At 39.7% G+C, this 19953-nt stretch overlaps 1 protein-coding gene across 2 annotated transcripts in view; it reads left to right on the top strand.

Moving 5' to 3' along the window:
* The window catches only part of LOC108708739 (rho GTPase-activating protein 42), a 154413-nt gene extending 139381 nt beyond the window's left edge, over positions 1-15032 (top strand). For both annotated transcript variants that reach the window (XM_018247767.2, XM_018247766.2), the window contains exons 13-24: positions 542-604; positions 1005-1079; positions 2580-2664; positions 3294-3352; positions 4913-5018; positions 5372-5531; positions 7148-7292; positions 8097-8480; positions 10825-10978; positions 12515-12577; positions 13712-13791; positions 13882-15032. In XM_018247767.2, coding sequence (XP_018103256.1) covers positions 542-604; positions 1005-1079; positions 2580-2664; positions 3294-3352; positions 4913-5018; positions 5372-5531; positions 7148-7292; positions 8097-8480; positions 10825-10978; positions 12515-12577; positions 13712-13791; positions 13882-13970 — 1463 coding nt within the window. In that variant the 3' untranslated portion in view covers positions 13971-15032. The remainder of the gene's footprint in view (positions 1-541; positions 605-1004; positions 1080-2579; positions 2665-3293; positions 3353-4912; positions 5019-5371; positions 5532-7147; positions 7293-8096; positions 8481-10824; positions 10979-12514; positions 12578-13711; positions 13792-13881) is intronic.
* The last annotated feature ends 4921 nt before the right edge of the window (positions 15033-19953 follow it).

Genomic DNA, 19953 nt, shown 5'->3' with positions numbered 1-19953 from the left:
TGTCTGTAGAAAATTCATTGGGCTATATCAGTGATTCCCAACCAGTGGGTCACAAGTAACATGTTGCTCGCCAACCCCTTGTATGTTGCTCCCAGTGGCCTCAAAGTAGGTGATTATTTTTGAATTCCAGGCTTGGAGGCAAGTTTTGGTTGTATAAAAACCAGATGTACTGCCAAACAAAGTCTCCTGTAGGCTGCCAGTCCACATAGGGGCTAAGCTACCAAATAGCCAATAATATTCTTTATTTGTTTTCATGCCTGTGTTACTCCCCAACTCTTTTTACATTTGAATGTGGCTCACTGGTAAAAAAAAGTTCGGGGACCCCTAGGCTGCCACTTGAGTGCCACCATGTGCCCTGCTCTTCTGCAAAGTATTTCTGGATAGAAGAATTTGGTGGCAGGAATATATTCAATAGTTGCTTTGTTTTTAGGGCAAGACTGATACCAATGCCCATTCCGTATATTAATAAATGGTTGTGCCAGGGCACAGAATGAGGGACAGTGCCCTCTATTAAATTCAATTTTCTTATTCATTATTTCAGTGTATCTGAATGAAGCTGGATTCAACTTTGTGAAGAAATGTATCGATTCCGTGGAGACTCGAGGTAAAAGCTTTTAATGTCTGCATTCATTCTGAATTGAATATATTGTATAAATAAATACATATATATATATCAAGGTCCCAGAGAGGACCGAAACATTGGAAATGAACCTGTGAATAAAAGCACATTTATTTCACTATTAAGAACGAGTGCGGGTCCATTTACTGGATTGTAAAATTAAACTTTGACCAACGCACCACCATCAACAGAATTGAATCCGGGAGGAGTGCGTTCACTGTACTGACATAATATATATATATATATATTTATGTTGGCGTGTTCAACTATAGTCATTTATATTTCCCATTTACATATTATTGTGTTACTGTTTTTCGGAAGTCACCCAACTACAATCTTTCCACATCAACATAAAATGTTTACTTTTGACTCAATTTCCATACAGGTATCACTATTTTGGGACTTTACAGAATTGGAGGCGTTAACTCTAAAGTGCAGAAGTTCATGAACTCAGTATTCTGTAAGTGCACTTGTCTTATTAAAGGCTTATTAAGGGCATTATTCCTCCCAAATTTGCCTAGGCTGGTATTTATACGTTACAGTATAACAGAAAATCCTAGGGAGTCATCCGTTCTATGGCAAGTACCATTCAGTCCTATTAAACTGCCAGATCCTTAATAAACTCATACCATGTGTGAACTGATAAACCACAACCTAGTCTGGACTCTTCTACCAGCATTATAAAACAAGAGAACACCCAAAATGGTTAAAGCTGGCCATACATGTACCATTAAAATCAGTTTGCTTCATTTTTGGTACATGTATACCAGGTGTACAATCCCAACCAATAGTTATGTATTGGATCCGTTATCCAGAAAGCTCCAAATGATGGGATGGCCGTCTCCCATAGACTTCATTTTATCTAAATGATCCAAATTTTTAAAAATGATTTCCTTTTTCTCTGTAATAATAAAACAGTACCTTGTACTTCATCCGAACTAATATAATAAATCATCATTGGAAGCAAAACCAGTCTATTGGTATTATTTAATGTTTAAATTATTTTTTTTAGTAGACTTATGGTATGAAGATCCACATTATAGAAAGATCTGTTATCCAGGAAACCCCAGGTCTTAAATATTCTGGATAACAGGTTCCATATCTGTACCATGGATATTGATCAGTTCATTTCCAAATGCAAAAATTGTTGGATTCTTCCAAATCCCTAACCAACTCCTGGTTTTAGTGCATCCCTAGTGTGCGCCATTACTTCTGACTTATCAAAGCCATTGGTTTGACAGGCCTGACCCATGTGTTAACTGCCAGTCGTACACAACTTTCCCACATTATCCTTCTCATTTAAAGAAGATAATAGAGTGTTGTTCTTTGTTATTGATTTCCCCAGCAATGCTGTCGGAATTAAAAGTCATGTTCAAATGCAATTCATTAGCGCAGTAATTTCACAGCTGTCATCTTTCTGAATTCTCTTTATCAGATTCTAGACCAGTCTTTTCTTAGCAGGAGAATAAAAGTGTATAATGAGGAAAATGATTTGAACACAAAGGTATAATTAAGAAGCCATAGCCTGTTCTATACATGACCTAATTGCTTTTGACCCAAATAAACTTCCCCTATTCATTTACTTGTCATACTCTAACCCATTGGTCACATACATAGTGTATATATGCCTGCTAAATGGCTAAAGCTAGTTATGAATTTTGGGGTGCAAAAGTGGATGGCTAACTGTTAAGATTATGGGGTTGTGGGTAAAACTTGGGATGCTTTGGGCACCAAAAAACATACTGCTCCAGATATCAATGACCCTGCTGGGTGTGTTTGAGTAATAGAGAACTTGTAAGTTCCTCTGGGGTGGAACCTGCTATGAATCATAAACAAGCTCTTCCCTTTATGAACATTCGAAGAGTTTCAAGGTTTAAGCCTTCAATAGTACCTTCAATAGGCTGACGGTAACAGCATTGATTTTTTTTTATACTAATTTGCTTCTGTTCTCCATCTTAAGCACCCAAAGCCCCTCCAGATATGGATATTGACTTGGATCTGTGGGATAATAAAACGATAACGAGTGCACTAAAGAACTACCTCAGGTAAGTGTTTTACTGGTACAATTATAATATAACTGGCACAGGTGTGCCTCCCACCATTATATAATTTGTGTGGCCAAAGCAGAGATGGGATTTATCCATGGGGAACAGAAATGGCCTGGTGGGGTCTGTATGTTTTTTTAACTCCAGTTGTTGGATGGTAAGTCAGTGCAGATTTAGTTTAAGGCCATTTTCTTTGGTCAATGAACACCAAGAGAAACTGCCTACCAGGTCAAATATTCTACCAAAGGCCCAAAGCACAGGGACCAGAGTCAGCGGTGAAAGACTATCTGGGACTTCTGGCTTCTGCAGACAGTAGATCCCGGCCACCCATTTCTATCTGCTTTACCCATTATGTAGACATTGACTACTGAAGTTGCATGAGTAGTGCTCCATGTGGGCAGCTATTTGCCATCATTGCAGAAGTGTATTGTCCTTCCTTGCCCCATAGCAAAAGAATGTTGTCTCAGTGCCTATTGCAAATATTAAATAGGATGCAACCCCTTGCTATAGCAGGAGGGTGGTGCGCTCTATATCCACTGTTCCTTTTCTTATTTCCTTTGTGCAGTCAGCGAGATTCCATTCCTTAAATGGCTAAATCCATTCTTAGAACTGTGTTTGTTTTTCCCCAGATGTCTTTCTGAACCTCTGATGACCTACAAGTTGCACAAGGACTTTATACTTGCAGTCAGTGAGTAAATATTGATTCCTACATTAAGACATTTCATTTATTTACCTAAAACCCACATCTCATGGCAGCTTTATCTATGTGACATTAATATGGCGTGATTGGCTGGATTATTTATGATCAGATAGTCCTGATCATCACTACTACCCCTAATAATTGTTTTTATGAGCCACCATCCATAGACCCGGCCTGTTACATAGGCATTCTCCTGAGAACCTTGCAGTGTGCTGTATGTGGATAGATCCAATGATTACCACCTGGATGAACTTGCAGCTGCGCTTTGAAAAATATCTGTAGGCTCATTTACTATGGGCAGAAGTACTGGTGAGCCACCAGAGCCTATACTAAAAGAAAGCTGTTGATGTGCAGCATATACACAACACCTGTCAACATACTGCCCACCCAATATGCAACATAACTAGGTTCTGTCATCTCTAGTGCCCTCACCTGCCCTAATATGCCCCTTCTCAACTTGCACCAACCATGTTCAAGGTAGAGAAGAGATTTTACTGCCTTATCCTCCCTCTATGGTTATCAGAGGGGGGCAGCATGGTATAAAACTGTCCCACCAACATTTGGTGGACAGGGAGACTGATCTGGAGTAACCTGACCCAAACCCATATTCAACAAGGGCATGGACACCCTTAAATACCAATAAATATATTACTAATACTCCAAAATACTCTTTCAAAAAAGTTACTTTTTTTTTGTTTTTCACCAAACTGGGCAGATTTAAAAAAAAAAAGCTATGTTTTTTGAAAAATGTTTAAAAATGATTTGTTGCCTTACAGTAGGGTAGCACCCCTGCACTATGCTTATTACAGATTTGCTCACATTTATCCCAAAAGGTTATCATTCTCGAAAAATTACACATTGAAGTAAATCTAAATAGCCCCATAAGCAACACCATTGCTGACAGTGAGCTCGGTATGATTACATTTAGGAGCTCATTTTCTTTTCATCTTCACCAGCAACAAAGGACCATATTGCTATATAAACAATAGGGTGAGACAGATCTGTTCTCATAAGGATTCCCTGCTCTACAGGACTTTGTCACAATTATATTTATTTAGGTGGGCAACAAAAATCTATTCTCAACATTAGGGCTTCTACAGTATGTAACATGGGTGTTCATGATTGTTTGAACAACTTAGTATTTAAATGGATAGTTCAGCTTAAATGTAACGTCTGCATTCTAAGAATATTTGTATTTTTTTTTTTGTTCTGCAACTGTCAGGCATGGAATTCTGAAGGGCTTTCAATTTTGCTCCCTGGTGATGTTATTGGACCAAGTATTGGTGAAGGGTTCTGATTTCTGTCTTTGCTGGAAAATATTTCCCATGGACCACAATGAACAAATGTGTACTTTGATCAGAGCGTATCAGTTGTGTATGGATGCTCTAGGTCTACAGATCCCTTTATCCCAATGGCAGCTGGAGAGAAACAGGTTGCAGATGACTGTCTAGGATAACTGGTGCAGATGAATGTTGCACATGCATACATGTAATGTTGACAATTGTACTCTCATACTGAATGTGGATATCTTTTTGTTTTTCTCTCCAGAATCAGATGATCAGAACTACAGGGTACAAGCCGTCCATGCCCTTGTCCACAAGTTGCCTGAAAAAAACCGTGAGATGCTGGACATCTTAATCAAGCACCTTGTCAAGTAAAGACCAGTTTCTATTCCCTATTGAATAAAGAAAATTACTCATACTCCTGCTGCAAGGATATACCCTACCCTTTATATTTGCCTTATATATGTTCATCACCCAATCTCCTCAACAATCTCTCCTATTTATTATACCATTTGATTTATTACATCATATTTTGTTTTCTTCCATCACACCGTCTCAGTAATGAATATATCTGTTCTATAGTTCTATTTACTATTAAGTTGGAAATGATCCCCATTTGGGAGTGTGGGGGTTGGGGCAGGAAAGAATTGTGGCCTTTGCAGGGTTCGTAACTGTGAGTAATATGTAATAGGTTATGTTCTAATCGGCTTGTGTTCCTCCGTAGGGTATCAATGCACAGCCAACAAAACCTAATGACAATCTCTAATCTTGGCGTCATTTTTGGGCCAACTTTGATGAGAGCGCAAGAAGAAACCGTAGCAGCAATGATGAACATCAAGTTCCAAAATATAGTGGTGGAAATTCTAATTGAGCACTATGAAAAGGTACCTATTCTATAACCATAGGGACGTTTGGTGGTTGCTTGACAAGGAGAATAGAGATGCCCATGCCATGCTACAGCTGCTTACTTATTAAAGGACAAGGAAAGGCAAATATACATTAACTGTATATTAACAGCATAGATCTACATTTCAGCTTCAGTTCTGAACAGGATCATTGAAGGGAGATGGCTCTATTCTTCCTGATGGGTGACAACTCCTGTTCAGGATGAAGAAGGTCCATCAGATGCTCAGCATAAGGCATAGGCACTGCTCCATGCAGTTGGCTTTCCCGAGTTGTCCAGTAGATGGTGTCCTTCATTGATGATGCATAGGTCATGTGGGAAGTCCATGTATTAGCGAGTTGAAAAAATGGCTGCTCAGGAACGTTCTTTTGCCAACAAATTTTGCCTTCTGAAGTTGAATTTATGAAATTTAGGGGCATATTTATCAAAGGTCGAATTTCAAATTGAAAAAACTTCGAAATTCAAATTCAAAAAGACCAACCGAAATTAAGTCAAGGTTTTTTTTTGGTTGAATAGGTCAGTTTATTTGGCCGGATTCAAATCATACGCATCGAAGGAATAGCGAATTCAATCAAATTCAATTCGAAGTTTTTCACAAAAAAAACCAATTGACTCCAAATAGGTTCTAGGAGGTCCCCATAGGCTAAAACAGCAATTCGGCAGGTTTTAGATGGCGAATGGTCGAAGTCGGATTTTAAAGAGACAGTACATAATAAATTTCAATATTCACATTTTTTTCAAATTCTAATCCAATTTAGACTATTCCCTAGTCGAAGTACACAAAAAATAGCTTGAAATTTTCATTCGAAAATTCGCCTTAACCTTTGATAAATCTGCCCCTTAATGATGACCCTGTAGCAGTTTGGGACAGGTGCATATACAACGTAAACGCAAGTAAGCAAATAAAGTTTGGGAGCATTTAGCACAGGGCCAATGTCCCACTGGGATAATTTACTTTCTCTCAACAGATTTGAAAATGAAAAATGAATATGCTTTCCTATTGTGCAATGCTTCTGATGCCGAACCAGAGCACCAACTATTCATTATCGATTCTTAGTCTAAAGTGAAAAATGGGCATTATTTTTCAGTCAACTAAAATAATTCTTTGATCCTCTAAAAGAGAACCATAATGAGGATAAATTGCCTAGAAAAGTTTGTAATAATGAAAAATCTCAGTAATTATTAGGCAGTTATATGCCTACATGCGGTACATACAGTATAAGGAATTAAACTCTCATTATATATATATATATATATATATTCTGTATATCTTCCATGTATGTCCAATACAGTAGATGCCAGAGGTCACAAACTTTTCTGTTCCGTTGTGTCCTTCAATTTCAAGCAATATGGAAGGCTTTGCAGATACAGAGTTATGATAAAGGTTAACTTCAGCACAATTCAAGCAGAAACATTTCCAGACAGCAATGGAAATTTGGTTTAGTTAGCGCATCAGCTTGTTGTCTTATTTCCAATATGGCAGATACACTCAAGTGCAACTGTTTCAATGGGATTGTTTAGCCCCAGAGCATTTAATGCAGAGATTCAATGGATAAGTTCTCCTTTATATAAGTCTTCTATTTTTTTCTTTATTAGATATTTCACACAGCGCCAGATCCCAACGTCCCACTTCCACAGGCACAGTCACGTTCCAGTTCCAGAAGGTCTAGAGCGATCTGCCTTTCAACTGGACCAAAGAAACCCAAAGGGAGATATACACCTTGTTTAGCCGATCATGACAGTAAGTGAGGGGGGAAATCTCATGGTTGTTGCATCAATTGTACAATGTCAGTGTTGATTTTGTTAACCTTTCTTAATTGTTGTATCCATGTGTTAGGCCAATGGCACAAGTCACGTTTCTCCACCGCCATATTTTATATTTAGGATAAAAGTCCAATACCCTTATGACTCCAGCCATTTTCATTGATAGAAACCACTCATGACAGTTGTCGGACAGAGAATGCTCATTTTTGACAGTTGGGATTTTATTCATATCATCCCCAGCTGAAATATGCTGGTGGAGAAAGGCTATATCAGCCATTTACATAAATACCTAGTATTGCTGTGGTGGTGTAAATGTTTGAGCCTGTCAGATGAAGAATTTATAGGGATTATGTAATAAAAAGGCACCAAGTTTGCCTAGGAGCAGTAACCCATAGCAACCAATCAAAAGGTAGAATTTGCTGGTCACCTCTTTGAAAGAAAACACTTTATTGGTTGTTAGTAGCTAATACTATTATTTGGTGAGACATGGCTCCATTGTGTTAATGTGGTCCTTGTCTGACATTTTTTGGTTCAATCCTCCTTTGATGGTTCAAACTTTTTTGGGGTCTCCTTCACCTAATAAATTCACAAAATTTTGAAAAACATTGGTGTAGGAGCCACTCAGCCATAGCATTTGGAATATCTAGGACAACATATAAGTGTTCAGTTTGTCCTTACCATAACTTATACTCTAGTATACATAATTGCAGCCCAGAGATTTAAATGAGTTTAGATCCAGTTGCTTCTTGTCTTAAGATGAGTATTTTTTTCCCCATGGCAGGTGATTCCTACAGCAGCAGCCCGTCCAGCACGCCCATGGGAAGCATTGAATCCCTTTCCTCCCATTCTTCAGAACAAAACAGCACGACAAAGTCGGTATCATTGCCACAAAGGGATAAGAAGGGTGGTGGGATTCCATGGGTGACCTCTACACCCTCATCAAATGGCCAGAAAGGTTCTAGCCTTTGGACTACAAGCCCTGAGTCAAGCTCAAAAGAAGATACATCGAAAACAGATGTTGAGTCAGATTGTCAGAGCATTTCCTCTGTCACCAGCCGTGGAAATGTCTCTCCTCCCATTGACTTGAGCAAGAAAAATCTTTATGGATTGTCGGGGCTTAAACGTTCCACGGCACCCTCCCTTCGATCCTTATCTTCTACTGAAGGTATGAAATATGAGTAGATGGTGGACTGCTATTCAGATTCAGGTCTTTTGGTTCAAGCTAATTTTGTAAGCAGCAAGTGGCACATGGTGTGATCTGCATTCTACTTTGATATGAAAGATTAGAGTAATACTGTTATCAGGAGATTACTTATGTTCCTGCTACCCAGCTTCATTTTTGTCATAAAAGTCGGTCATTTGTAGACCTGGAGTCTCCTGCACCTGCGCAGAAAGACTTGCACTTTGTGGTGCTTCCTGCCTGTGCAAAGTGAGCAGTGCCTCCTAGTGGATATATTGAACACGGAGCACCAGCAGTCGTTAAAAACCGTATTTTATTGATTATTCATTAAAAAGATAAGCAGAACATGTATCCCAAAGGCACGCTTGACGCGTTTTGTGGACTAAGCCACTTTCTCAAAAGCTATGCTCAGTTTGTCCAGGTGAACATTGAAAAAGGTAACACCACACCCCCTTAAAAACATTAACCCCTACATTGCTAATCCTTAGAACACATAGAGGCTTGTGAATACATACTATGACAAGAGAAAAAGGGGCTTAGTCACATTAATCATATTATTCATATTATCCTTTACACCAGTGATCCACAACCAGTAGCTCGCGAGCAACATGTTGCTCCCCAACCCCTTGGATGTTGCTCTCCGTGGCCTCAAATCAGGTGCTTATTTTTTAATTCCAGGCTTGGAGGCAAGTTTTGGTTGCATGAAAACCAGATGTACTGCCAACCAGAACCTCCTGTAGGCTGCCAATCCACATAGGGGCCACCAATAGTCAATCACAGCCCTTATTTGGCACCACCCAGGAACATTTTTCATGCTTGCGTTGCTCCCCAACACTTTTTACATCTGAATGTTGCTTACGGGTGAAAAAAGTTGGGGACCCCTGCTTTACACTATCCTATATCCTTCAGATTACCATTTAATTTGAGTGTCATGTCAGTAGAAATCTCCATAAATTCATTAATGAATAATAAATTAATAAAGTTCATGGACATAATTAACAAAGGGAAAGTATAAATTATGAAAAACAGAGGGGCAAGAACCGACTGAAAAATATTTAAATGAAGTACTTAAATAGAATGAGGCATAAAGAATTCAATAAATCAATTAATGCACGTATCAAAAGAATTCATCCAACATATCCCAAAAGAAAATCCTTATTTGTTTGTTTCCATGCTCATTTACTTGGTTTACATTTAATAACCTCTGCTGGCAACTTCATGTGATGTTAACATTAATAAAAGCATGTCAGTTCACATTCCCGATTGAGTCCACCATAAGTGTCTATTGTTTTAAGTTGATACATCCAGTACACTTCCATCCTGGACAGGATTTTATCTCGATCTCCTTGTCTCACATTATATTTAAGTTTATCAATTATCTGCCTGTGCAAAGGGAACACTTACTTCAGTCTGGCGCTAATGTGCCTCAGACAGACTTGGAGTTATAAATGGCTTCACAGCAGATGAGATTGAGCTGCAATAAAGTGCAGTTTAGCCATTAAAGTTTCATAGAGACGGAGAGACATCAGGGTGCTGGGCATCAACCCCGAAAGATATGAATGACTGATTTTCTGTATTTATCACACTCACAGTACCACTGGCTGCTCATTATCTTATATCTCTTATATCTATTTCTTCATATACAAAATCATTTCCTGAGTTTGGGCAGCAGGTTCTTGTCAAGGCTACACGTTGCATTTGGATTCTACTTATAAAGGGTAATAATGTAAATAGATGGGGGGGTTATACAGGTTTTTAGACACCGACTAAATGAAATACAAACACATTTTGAATCACCCATTGTATCTGTTGAGTAGTGATGGGCGAATCTGACCCGTTTTGCTTCGGCAAAAATTTGCAACACTGCGAAATTTCCGCAAAATGTATTGAAGTCTATGGGCAACAATTTTTTGGACAAATTGTGCAACAAATTGCTCACTTTGCACAGATAGGCCGTCATTTTTGCAGCGAATCTTGGTGAAAATTTTCGCACATCACTACTGTTGAGTGCATGAAGTCAGTTTCGGGTATTTTGTACATTGTAGGCAAGGCCATCACTATCAACAGTATTTGTGAATTGTTATTATATATAGTATATTATTATAATACTTCCTTTCTGTTAGAGGTAATTTTGGATTGGGTTACCTGGGAAAATGTGACCTCAAGAAATCACCACCCTGGATTTCTCCCGGTGGGGCAGTCTGACCCTTGTTAGAGCTGAGGATCACTTAATGTCACATGCCAAAGAGACGTCACTCCTTACCCAGCCCATATGATCAATGTTTATTGTCATTTGCTCTGTATGAAAATTGCTTTCTCTTTCCTACAGCTATTGGCATTAAAAGTCGAAGTCCGTCAACCCAGAGTTTGACTTCCCTGGACCTGCAGGATATTCCGAAGGTTCATCCAGATTTGCCTCCAAAAATCATGAGAAGACGACTGGACACGGGTTCGAGCAATGGCTACCAAAGGCCAGGATCAGTGTAAGTTGACAGTTGTTTCTTTTAGCCATGTGATCAGCTATAATAGGTAGACCCCACACACACACACTTGGTTGGAGAAGTGGTGCAGCTCCCATCATCAGTGGGATAAGGGGGCATAAAGAATATCCCTAGACCAGGGGTCTCCGAACTTTTATACCCGTGAGCCACATTCAAATGGAAAAAGAGTTGGGGAGCAGCACAATCATGAAATAGTTTCTGCTAGTGCCAAATAAGAGCTATAATTGGCTTATTTTTCAATTCCTAGCCCCTATGTGGACTGGCAGCCTATGGGAGGCTCTGTTTGAAAGTACACTGGGTTTTTATGCAATCAAAACTTGTCTCCAAAATAAGAATTGAAAAATAAGAACCTGCTTTGAGGCCACTGGGAGCAACATTCAAGGGGTTGGTGAGCAATGTATTGTTCATGCACCAATGGTTGGGGATCATTGCCCTAAACGGTTATCTTTTAACTGAGCAGGGGTCAATTTGTAGCACTGATGACCCCTACTGGACACCCCATAGTCACTGGTAACATCTTCCTAAATGATTCTATCCATAGTTGATAGAATAGAGAGAATATAATAAATATGTAACGTTAGGGCCCACACCAAGTACTTAGGTGACACAAGTATTTCCTGGTCACCCCATTGACATTGTGACGTATCCCTATACTGCTGGGTCAAATCCTTTTAGGGCAAAGACACACCGTCAGATTTGGGGAGATTAGTCGCCAGGTCGACAAATCTCCTCTACTTTAAGGCGACTAATCTCCCCGAACTGCCTCCCCTACCCTCCCGCCGGCTAGGATATAAATCGCAGGTTGGATGGCACTCTGAGTGCTTCATTTTCCAAAGACGCCCAAAGTTGCCTTACGAACTGCCTTCTCTTGCCTTCCCGCTTGCTAGAATGTAAATCGCCGGTGAGAAGGCAGTTTGGGGAGATCAGTCACCACGAAGAAGAGGAGATTTGTCACCGGGCAACTAATCTCCAAGAATCTGACCGCGTGTATCTGCCCTTAGGATTCTTGGAGTGGGATTAGAACACAACAGGAGGCCTGTGGGGTGTGATAAGGACTTCTAGAGAGAGAGAGAGAGAGAGAGAGGGGCAGTGGCTGCTGAGGTAAGGCTAGAAGACAGCATTGCACCATTTCAGTTTGAATTATGTTGTTATTGTAGGATATGTAGAATAGCTGGAACAATAAAATAAGCAAGACAAGACAAAGTAGTCACTTTATCCTGTTGCAGACGTGTATTCCACATGGTGCCAGGCCCCTGAGCCCTACTTATGAAATGAAAACAATGTTATGACATTGATTAAAAACAGAAAACACATTTGTCTGCTGCTCGTCTGGTGACTTTGCGCTTCTCTTTCATGTCGCCGTTAGACCTTTCAGAACTTTGTCCATTAACGTTGGGAGCACTCTGTCTTTGGCTCTCGGAAAGCAGGTCTCTCATGCACCAGGATAAAGTAGGCTTAAGTACGGTTCTATGGAGTCGTTGCGCTCTCATTTATATTCTACTGTTTTGTGTTTCACAGAGTGGCAGCAAAGGCTCAACTGTTTGAAAACTCCGGATCCCTGAAGCAATCACCCCCTGGCCGGTAGGTTCAGAGACACAGGGGCAGCTAAGGGCATTTCTTATCAGCATCCAAGGGGCCCTATGGGGGAGGAAAAGTAGACATATTGAGTGGGGGCAGTCTTTTACATTGTCTTTGGCCCTTCTTATTTAATTCTGTCTCCTGGAAGTCCCCAAGCAATGTCCACCTTACAGAAGCAGCATCGGCATGGAGCGTTCCCTTGGAGATCCACAGTGGGGCTCCATATACAGTATATATATATATATATATATACTATATGCTTATTATTTTGCCGAAAGCAACCCAAATTTAGAAAGCCCAGGGAAAGTATGATCAAAGAGAATGACTAATCTAAATTTTAGAACTAAATGTTCATTTCCATAATTATCCCTGAGGGTTAATTACTGAATATTATTAAACTTTAAGTGGGAAGGCGTTTTAATTCCATCGCAGTAATGGGAAAATAATGATTGTGCCCTTGTTAATAAACCATATTTTATATTATTATTAAAGGGGGAAGTACCAAGAACAGCACTCAGCAACTTAATTTTTTTTTTATGTTTCGTGATAGTAGCAATGCATAAAGTGCTCATAAGTTCAACCATAAAGTCTAAAAAGCTAATGATAATGGAAATTTGCTCTTCTTAGAGTGTCTAAGCTTCTCCCAATGCTTCTTTGCTCTGTTCTCTCATTCCTGTCACACTGAACAGTGCAACTGAGCAGGAGGCATCCGGAGACTCTTCCTGCTTCAGCATATTGAGATTTTCATGGTTTGCCCAGCCCTGGCCTGGACTGAACAGCAGGGGCGCTCCAGTTACACATTTATGATCTTTGTAGGGATTCTGCCTTTTTCAGCAGGATTCGGTTTCGGACGAATCCTTCTGGCCAGCGCAACCGAATCCTAACTTGCATATGCGTGACTTTTTGTAACAAAACAAAGAAGTAAAAATGTTTTTCCCCTTCCCACCCCTGAAGGATTCGGGGGGTTTGGCCGAATCCAAAATAGTAGATTCGGTGCATCCCTAGCAGTATAAAACTGGCCATATCTTTAAACTGATACTCAACACTGTGTTTTTTTATAAAGTTTAACTGTGAATTTTAATTCACAAATTTAGCATTTTTGGGTGTCAGTAATCTTGTTTTTTGTTTCTATTTCAGCCAAGCGAAAGCCATGTATTCCTGCAAAGCAGAGCACAGCCATGAGCTTTCCTTCCCCCAGGGGGCGCTGTTTACTAATGGTGAGTCTACCCATCTAAATAGCAATACGGTATAAATGAATGAAAATTTAAGTTTGTCGTTTCTGATCCATCGTGCCCTGTTCCCTACAGTTTATCGATCCGTAGAACCGGGCTGGCTGAAAGCAACCTATGAAGGCAAAACGGGATTAATTCCAGAAAACTATGTCGTCTACGAGTAGCACTACCCGCAGGCGTCTGTATTTTCATGGTATCCATGGTGACTTATGAAAAACTACGTTTTTATCTGACACAGATATAGTAACCAGCCCAAGCGCGGAGCAACGGCGGTGGCTTATGGCTTCCATTGGGACACTTGTGTAAAAGTGAAAGACTGATTGATACGTTGCTTAGTGGACATGAGCCAATGGAAACTCAGTGGAAGTAGATAGAGTGTGAGGCATATGCCCAGCAGTTACATTTATACATGGGAGCCGCAGGGCCAGGGGTTACCTGCATAAGAGCCCATGACATGTATAAATTGTAAGTTTTATATATATATATTACTAATAATTGGCACATATTATATATAAATGTATAGGGATACAGACACAGATCATATCTCTCTGCTCACAATGGAATATAATCATGCTACCGTATATACTCGAGAATAAGCCGTCCCGAGTTTAAGCCGAGGTACCTAATTTTACCTCCAACAACTGGGAAAGCTTATTGACTCGAGTATAAGCCGAGGATGAGAAATGCAGCAGCTTCTGGTAAGTTTCAATCTCGTTTTTGGATGACTATTCTTAGGCGCCGGCTACTATTCTAAGGCGCCGGCGAATATTCTAAGGCGCCAGTGAATATTCTTAGGTGCCGGCTACTATTCTAAGGCGCCTGGCGACCGTTTTTGCGCTTGACCAGAGTATAAGCCGAGGTAGAGTTTTTCAGCATATTTTGGGGGCTGAAAAACTCGGCTTATACTCGAGTATATACGGTATTAATAAATAGGCATTGGTATAAAGAACAGGAGGGAATCCGTTTGGGTTTTGATGAACGTCACTTGTGAAGAGTTTTGTGGTACCAGTCCCAGGTACATAGGCAAGAAGACAATATACTTCTAAGTACTCTTGGCCAAAGCAGTTGGGTTTTATCTGTCTGTTTAAATGAAAGCCAAAGAGTAACTATAAGGCTCATCTATGGAGATTCTCATTCATCCAGGTCATTATATACAGTCAGGGCCGCCATTAGAAATCATGGGGCCCCGTAAAACAAAATTGTCGGGCCCCACCCCAGATCCCGCCCACTCCACAAAAAAGGTAACCCCCACACTCACACAAGTTATAAAAAGTTATCGATGGTCAATATAAAAAAAGGTGGCACCAGGGCCCCCCTATTTTTAAAAAAACATAGGTGCCAGGGCCCCCCTTAGAAATTAAAAAAAAATGGGGGCCCCAGAGAATATTGTTTAAAAAAACATTGGCGCCAGGGCCCCCCTTACAAGTAAAAAAAAAATTGGGGCCCCAGAAATTATTTTTTTTAAAAAAAACATTGGTGGCAGGAGTCTATAGATTATTAAAATAATACATTGGTGGCCAGGGGATTAAAGAAAAAAACACACACACACACACACATTGGTGTTCAGTAGAATTGAACTCGTGGCTTCAGGACTTCAACTTTTTTGGTTTAGGAACCTCATCAACTTCAAGTGCTTATGCTCCAGCTAGGTGTTAGCACCATAGATGTTACAATCACTGGCATTTACCCGACTGAGTTATAGACACTCGAAATAGTTCTACTTTCATCACTTGTATAGCCCTACTTTGCCTTTATAACTTCCTACTGCTCATCATGTTTCATCTCTATGGTACTTAATAGGAATAACCAGTCTGGCACACTTCAGTTGTTTCCCTTACTGGCTCAGATGTAGTGATGGGCAAGCACTACGAACATTTTCATGAAAAAAAGCGCAAAAATTGGAAATTGACGACCACTAATTTTCACCAACGAAATTTCGCGCTAGATTCGCGAATTCATTCGCCCTAGGCGAAATGCGGAAATTCACCACAAATTTGTGCCAGGCGAATTTATTCACCCATCACTACTCAGATGTACAAATCAAGGCTAACATTTGCCCCAGTGCATTAGCCTATAGCAGGGTTGTCCCAACTGGAATCCACCAGGCTGAATGTGGCCTACCAAGAGATTTTTAAAACTCCATGCCAGACTCAAGGGAAAATACATATGTCAATAATTGTTAATAGAATGAATAGTAATTCATTCTCAAAGCATTGAATATAATGTGCCTGGGAGCTCATGTAATAACAGGTTTAACATTTTCTACAGGTCTAGTAACTCATAGCAACCAGCAGACCAGTAAATGCCTCCTTCTGATCCAACTTTTTACTCCAAGAGTTTGTTACAAAATCGTCACTTTGTAGCTTAAATTATTTGACCTAAGAGAGAGAGAGATAAAAAAATGGAAACAAAAATTGCTTTTGGAATGAGTTGGCCTCCTGCTGGCTGGGAGGTGTAACAGCACATACGCGATATGAAGGAGCTAATAAATGGCTCTTAATTAGTGATGGGCGAATTTGTCCCATTTCGATTTGCCAAAAAATTTGCGAATTTCGTCAAATTTCGAATGGAAGTCAAAATTATTTTTATGCGTGTCAATTGCGGTGCCTGTGACAATTTTTATACGCGTGCCTATTTTGTCCAAATGCATTAAAGTCAATGGGTGTCCGAATAATTTTGATGAGCGCCAATTTTTATATGCGCCACTATTCTGACTCGCAACCACATTTTTTTGACATGGCAGATTTTTCGCCTGCGAATTTTCTCCACAGTTTCGCAAATTTACGGCGAGACACGGAAATTTACGACGAATTTGCACCTGGCGAATTTATTCGCCCTTCACTATTCTATTCATTGCAATGCCAGAGTATTGGTATCACAATTGTAAGGGCAGTGCTTAGTATTTAGTTTGTTAAATAGCCATAGTTAATTAAAACTATTATTGTTATTGGAGGTTAGTGTGTGCATGTCGGACTACCCAGAATACATGAGGGAGAAATTGCCGGCGAATATGGGTATGGGATGAAATTAGTAAATTTTTAATAAATATCTACAGGGATTGAGCCGCTGCTATAAAAACAAGTTATTCTTATACTTTATTTATACCTAATAACTTTAAATTGGATACAGTGCTCCTCTGAGCACTTTTGCAATTTACATTACTTTTAGGTTTCATGATATTAACAGTTTTGTACTTCTAATATGATGAATGTAAAACAGGAACTCCCCCTGCTCTTCTGGACAGACAGGAGAGATAGAACTGAGCAGAGAAGCATCAAGACGTTTCCTACATCAGTAACTTAAGCCTCTGACAGAGAGCGGGGGTTGTCCTGGTTACGAATTCATGATATCGGCAGTGCAAAACTGCGATTAGAATGAAAGTTAAAAAAATAAATAAATGAGTGCTTTGAAGGAAAATAAGCAATTTTGTGTTGTTTGGGTGAGCATGTGTCCCCTTTAATGTTGCTATATAGGAACCTGTTATGCTGCACATCGACATGAAGTCAAGGTCAATGAGCAAATCTTGTTGGTATGGGAAGTCAGAAGGTTTGTGCTTTTTCAGTTGAGTTCATTAGCCGTAAGAAGTAAAGGATTGTGCAAAGTCTTTCTGTATCTCACTTCCAACTGCAGTCAGGCAGAATTCCTGGAGAGAGTGCGTGCCGTGTATCCATGCCTGGGAATTATCCGTGAGCTTCTAAGATGAAACTATCATGAATGATTTATTAAGTCTCTTCTGCCTCAAGCCTGACACACACACGTCTCGAAAGCTTCAGACCAGACTGGAGATACATAAGATTTTCCGCACTTGGAATTTATTCTCCTTTATTTATATAGCACCGATATAGTCCCCAGCAGGGGCGTAATTACTGAGGAAGCAGACCTGCTACATGTTGCTCATGAGCTACTGGTTGGGGATCACTGCTCTAGACATTGTGGGGGCCTGAAAAACAATTGGCTGTGGGGCCCAGTAATATCTAGTTACAGAGATATACAAAGATTATCCACCAGTCTCTGCCCCAGTAGAGCTTACAGTCTAAGGTCCCTATCACATTCACTCACACACACTAGGGTCAGTGTTTTGGTTTTTTTTTCAAAATGAATCAGTTAATAGTGCTGCTCCAGCAGAATTCTGCACTGAATCCATTTCTCAAAAGAGCAAACAGATTTTTTTATATTCAATTTTGAAATCTGACATGGGGCTAGACATATTGTCAATTTCCCAGCTGCCCCAAGTCATGTGACTTGTGCTCTAATAAACTTCAATCACTTTTTTCTGCTGTACTGCAAGTTGGAGTGATATCACCCCCTCCCTCCCCCCCCCCCAGCAGCCAAACAAAAGAACAATGGGAAGGTAACCAGCTTACAGCTCCCTAACACAAGATAACAACTGCCTGGTAGATCTAAGAACAACACTCAATAGTAAAAACCCATGTCCCACTGAGACACATTCAGTTACATTGAGAAGGAATACAGCAGCCTGCCAGAAAGCATTTCTCTCCTAAAGTGCAGGCACAAGTCACATGAGCAGGGGCAGCTGGGAAATTGACAAAATGTCTAGCCTCATGTCAGATTTCAAAATTGAATATAAAAAAAAATCTGTTTGCTCTTTTGAGAAATGCAGAATTCTGCTGGAGTAGCACTATTCACTGATTCATTTTGAAAAAAACATGTTTTCCGGTGACAGGATCCCTTTAAAGACCACTGACAATCACAATCCACTAAACCCCCTGTCATTTTCAGGAGCCTTTAGAAACGTTGTGAATATATATAGTAAATAAAGTATCAATAGAAGAGATCAGCACTCCAGGTTTTCTTATTAGTGATGGAAATAAACCATATAATTTCTGTCACATGACTCACTGAAACTTGTGTATTATAATAAATAAAGTACCCCCTCTTGTAAAATATAAGGATATTAGAAGTTACCTCGGCGTTCCATGACCTGTATAAAAACACTCGACCTTCAGCCTCGTGTTTTTATATGGTCATGAAACTCCTCTGTAACTTATAATATCCTTATATTTTACATGAGGGTGTACTTTGTTCACTATATAAACAGTGCTTAGTGATGTCATTGGCTAGTGATGTCATTTCTGTCACATGACTCATTGAAACTTGTGTATTCAGGCCCTGACTTGTGACAAAGCCAGAAAGGCATGGGCCTAGGGCTGCAGAAATTCAGGAGCGGCATGTTATCAGCACTGCACATGCGCAGGAAATTTACAAAACTATTGCACACCAGTCTCCAGGAGCACAGGAATTAAAGGGAGACTGCTAATTGGAGGGGCGGTATAGGAAATGGATGGAAGTGGATGGAAGGGGGCGGGGCGACAAGCAGAGCCAGCCTTGGGGCACCCAGTAATTAAATCCGGACTTGTTTGTATTATAGTAAATAAAGTACCCACTGTTGCAAAATCGGGAACTTATAATATCCTTAATATATTTTACAAGAGGGGATACTTTATTCACTTTGTATTGAATAACATATGGACAATCACACACAGTGTAACGAGACAGGAGACAATATGTTCTGCATGAATTGTATTGGCACGTGTATTTAATAGATTCATCTGCAGCCATATATTTTATATACAGTATATATATGTGTGTGTGTGTGTATATATAAATATGATGGGTTGTGTGTATGATTTGTCATGTTAATTGTTTTGTGTTGACTATCAAGAACGTTATTTCCATAGAACAATGTTTGTTGCCATTGGTCTCTGTTACTATTCCCTAGAATTTTCCCCTTGAAATGTGTGGCATACAGCCACTTCCATTTAAGGACAAGTAACATCACATGTCTCCTTCTATTGTCTGTACAAAATAACCGGCATATTATTCCAAATCACTAAATTGGCAGATTTATCAAGGGTTGAATTGAAAATTCGAATTTTTTAATAAATTGGTCTTTTTTTCCGAATTTTGAGTTTATGGGAGTTTTTATAACCTTCCCATAAACTCTAAATTCGACCCTTGATAGATATGCCCTTAAGTGTTTTAATGTTTTTATTCTTTGAAGCCCTATCAAACCAGTTAATTCCTGGGGCACACACTGATACATTAAAGGACAAGTAAACCCAAAATACTTTACTTTTAGGTTTATATGTCCTTTAAGGGTTTCTTCTTTTTTTTTTTGCTATTTAT

This window comes from Xenopus laevis, chromosome 2L, assembly GCF_017654675.1.
Source record: "Xenopus laevis strain J_2021 chromosome 2L, Xenopus_laevis_v10.1, whole genome shotgun sequence".
Taxonomy (NCBI): Eukaryota; Metazoa; Chordata; class Amphibia; order Anura; family Pipidae; genus Xenopus; species Xenopus laevis.
The sequence above is the reverse complement of the archived record's forward strand: the minus strand, read 5'-3'. Positions and strand labels throughout refer to the sequence as shown.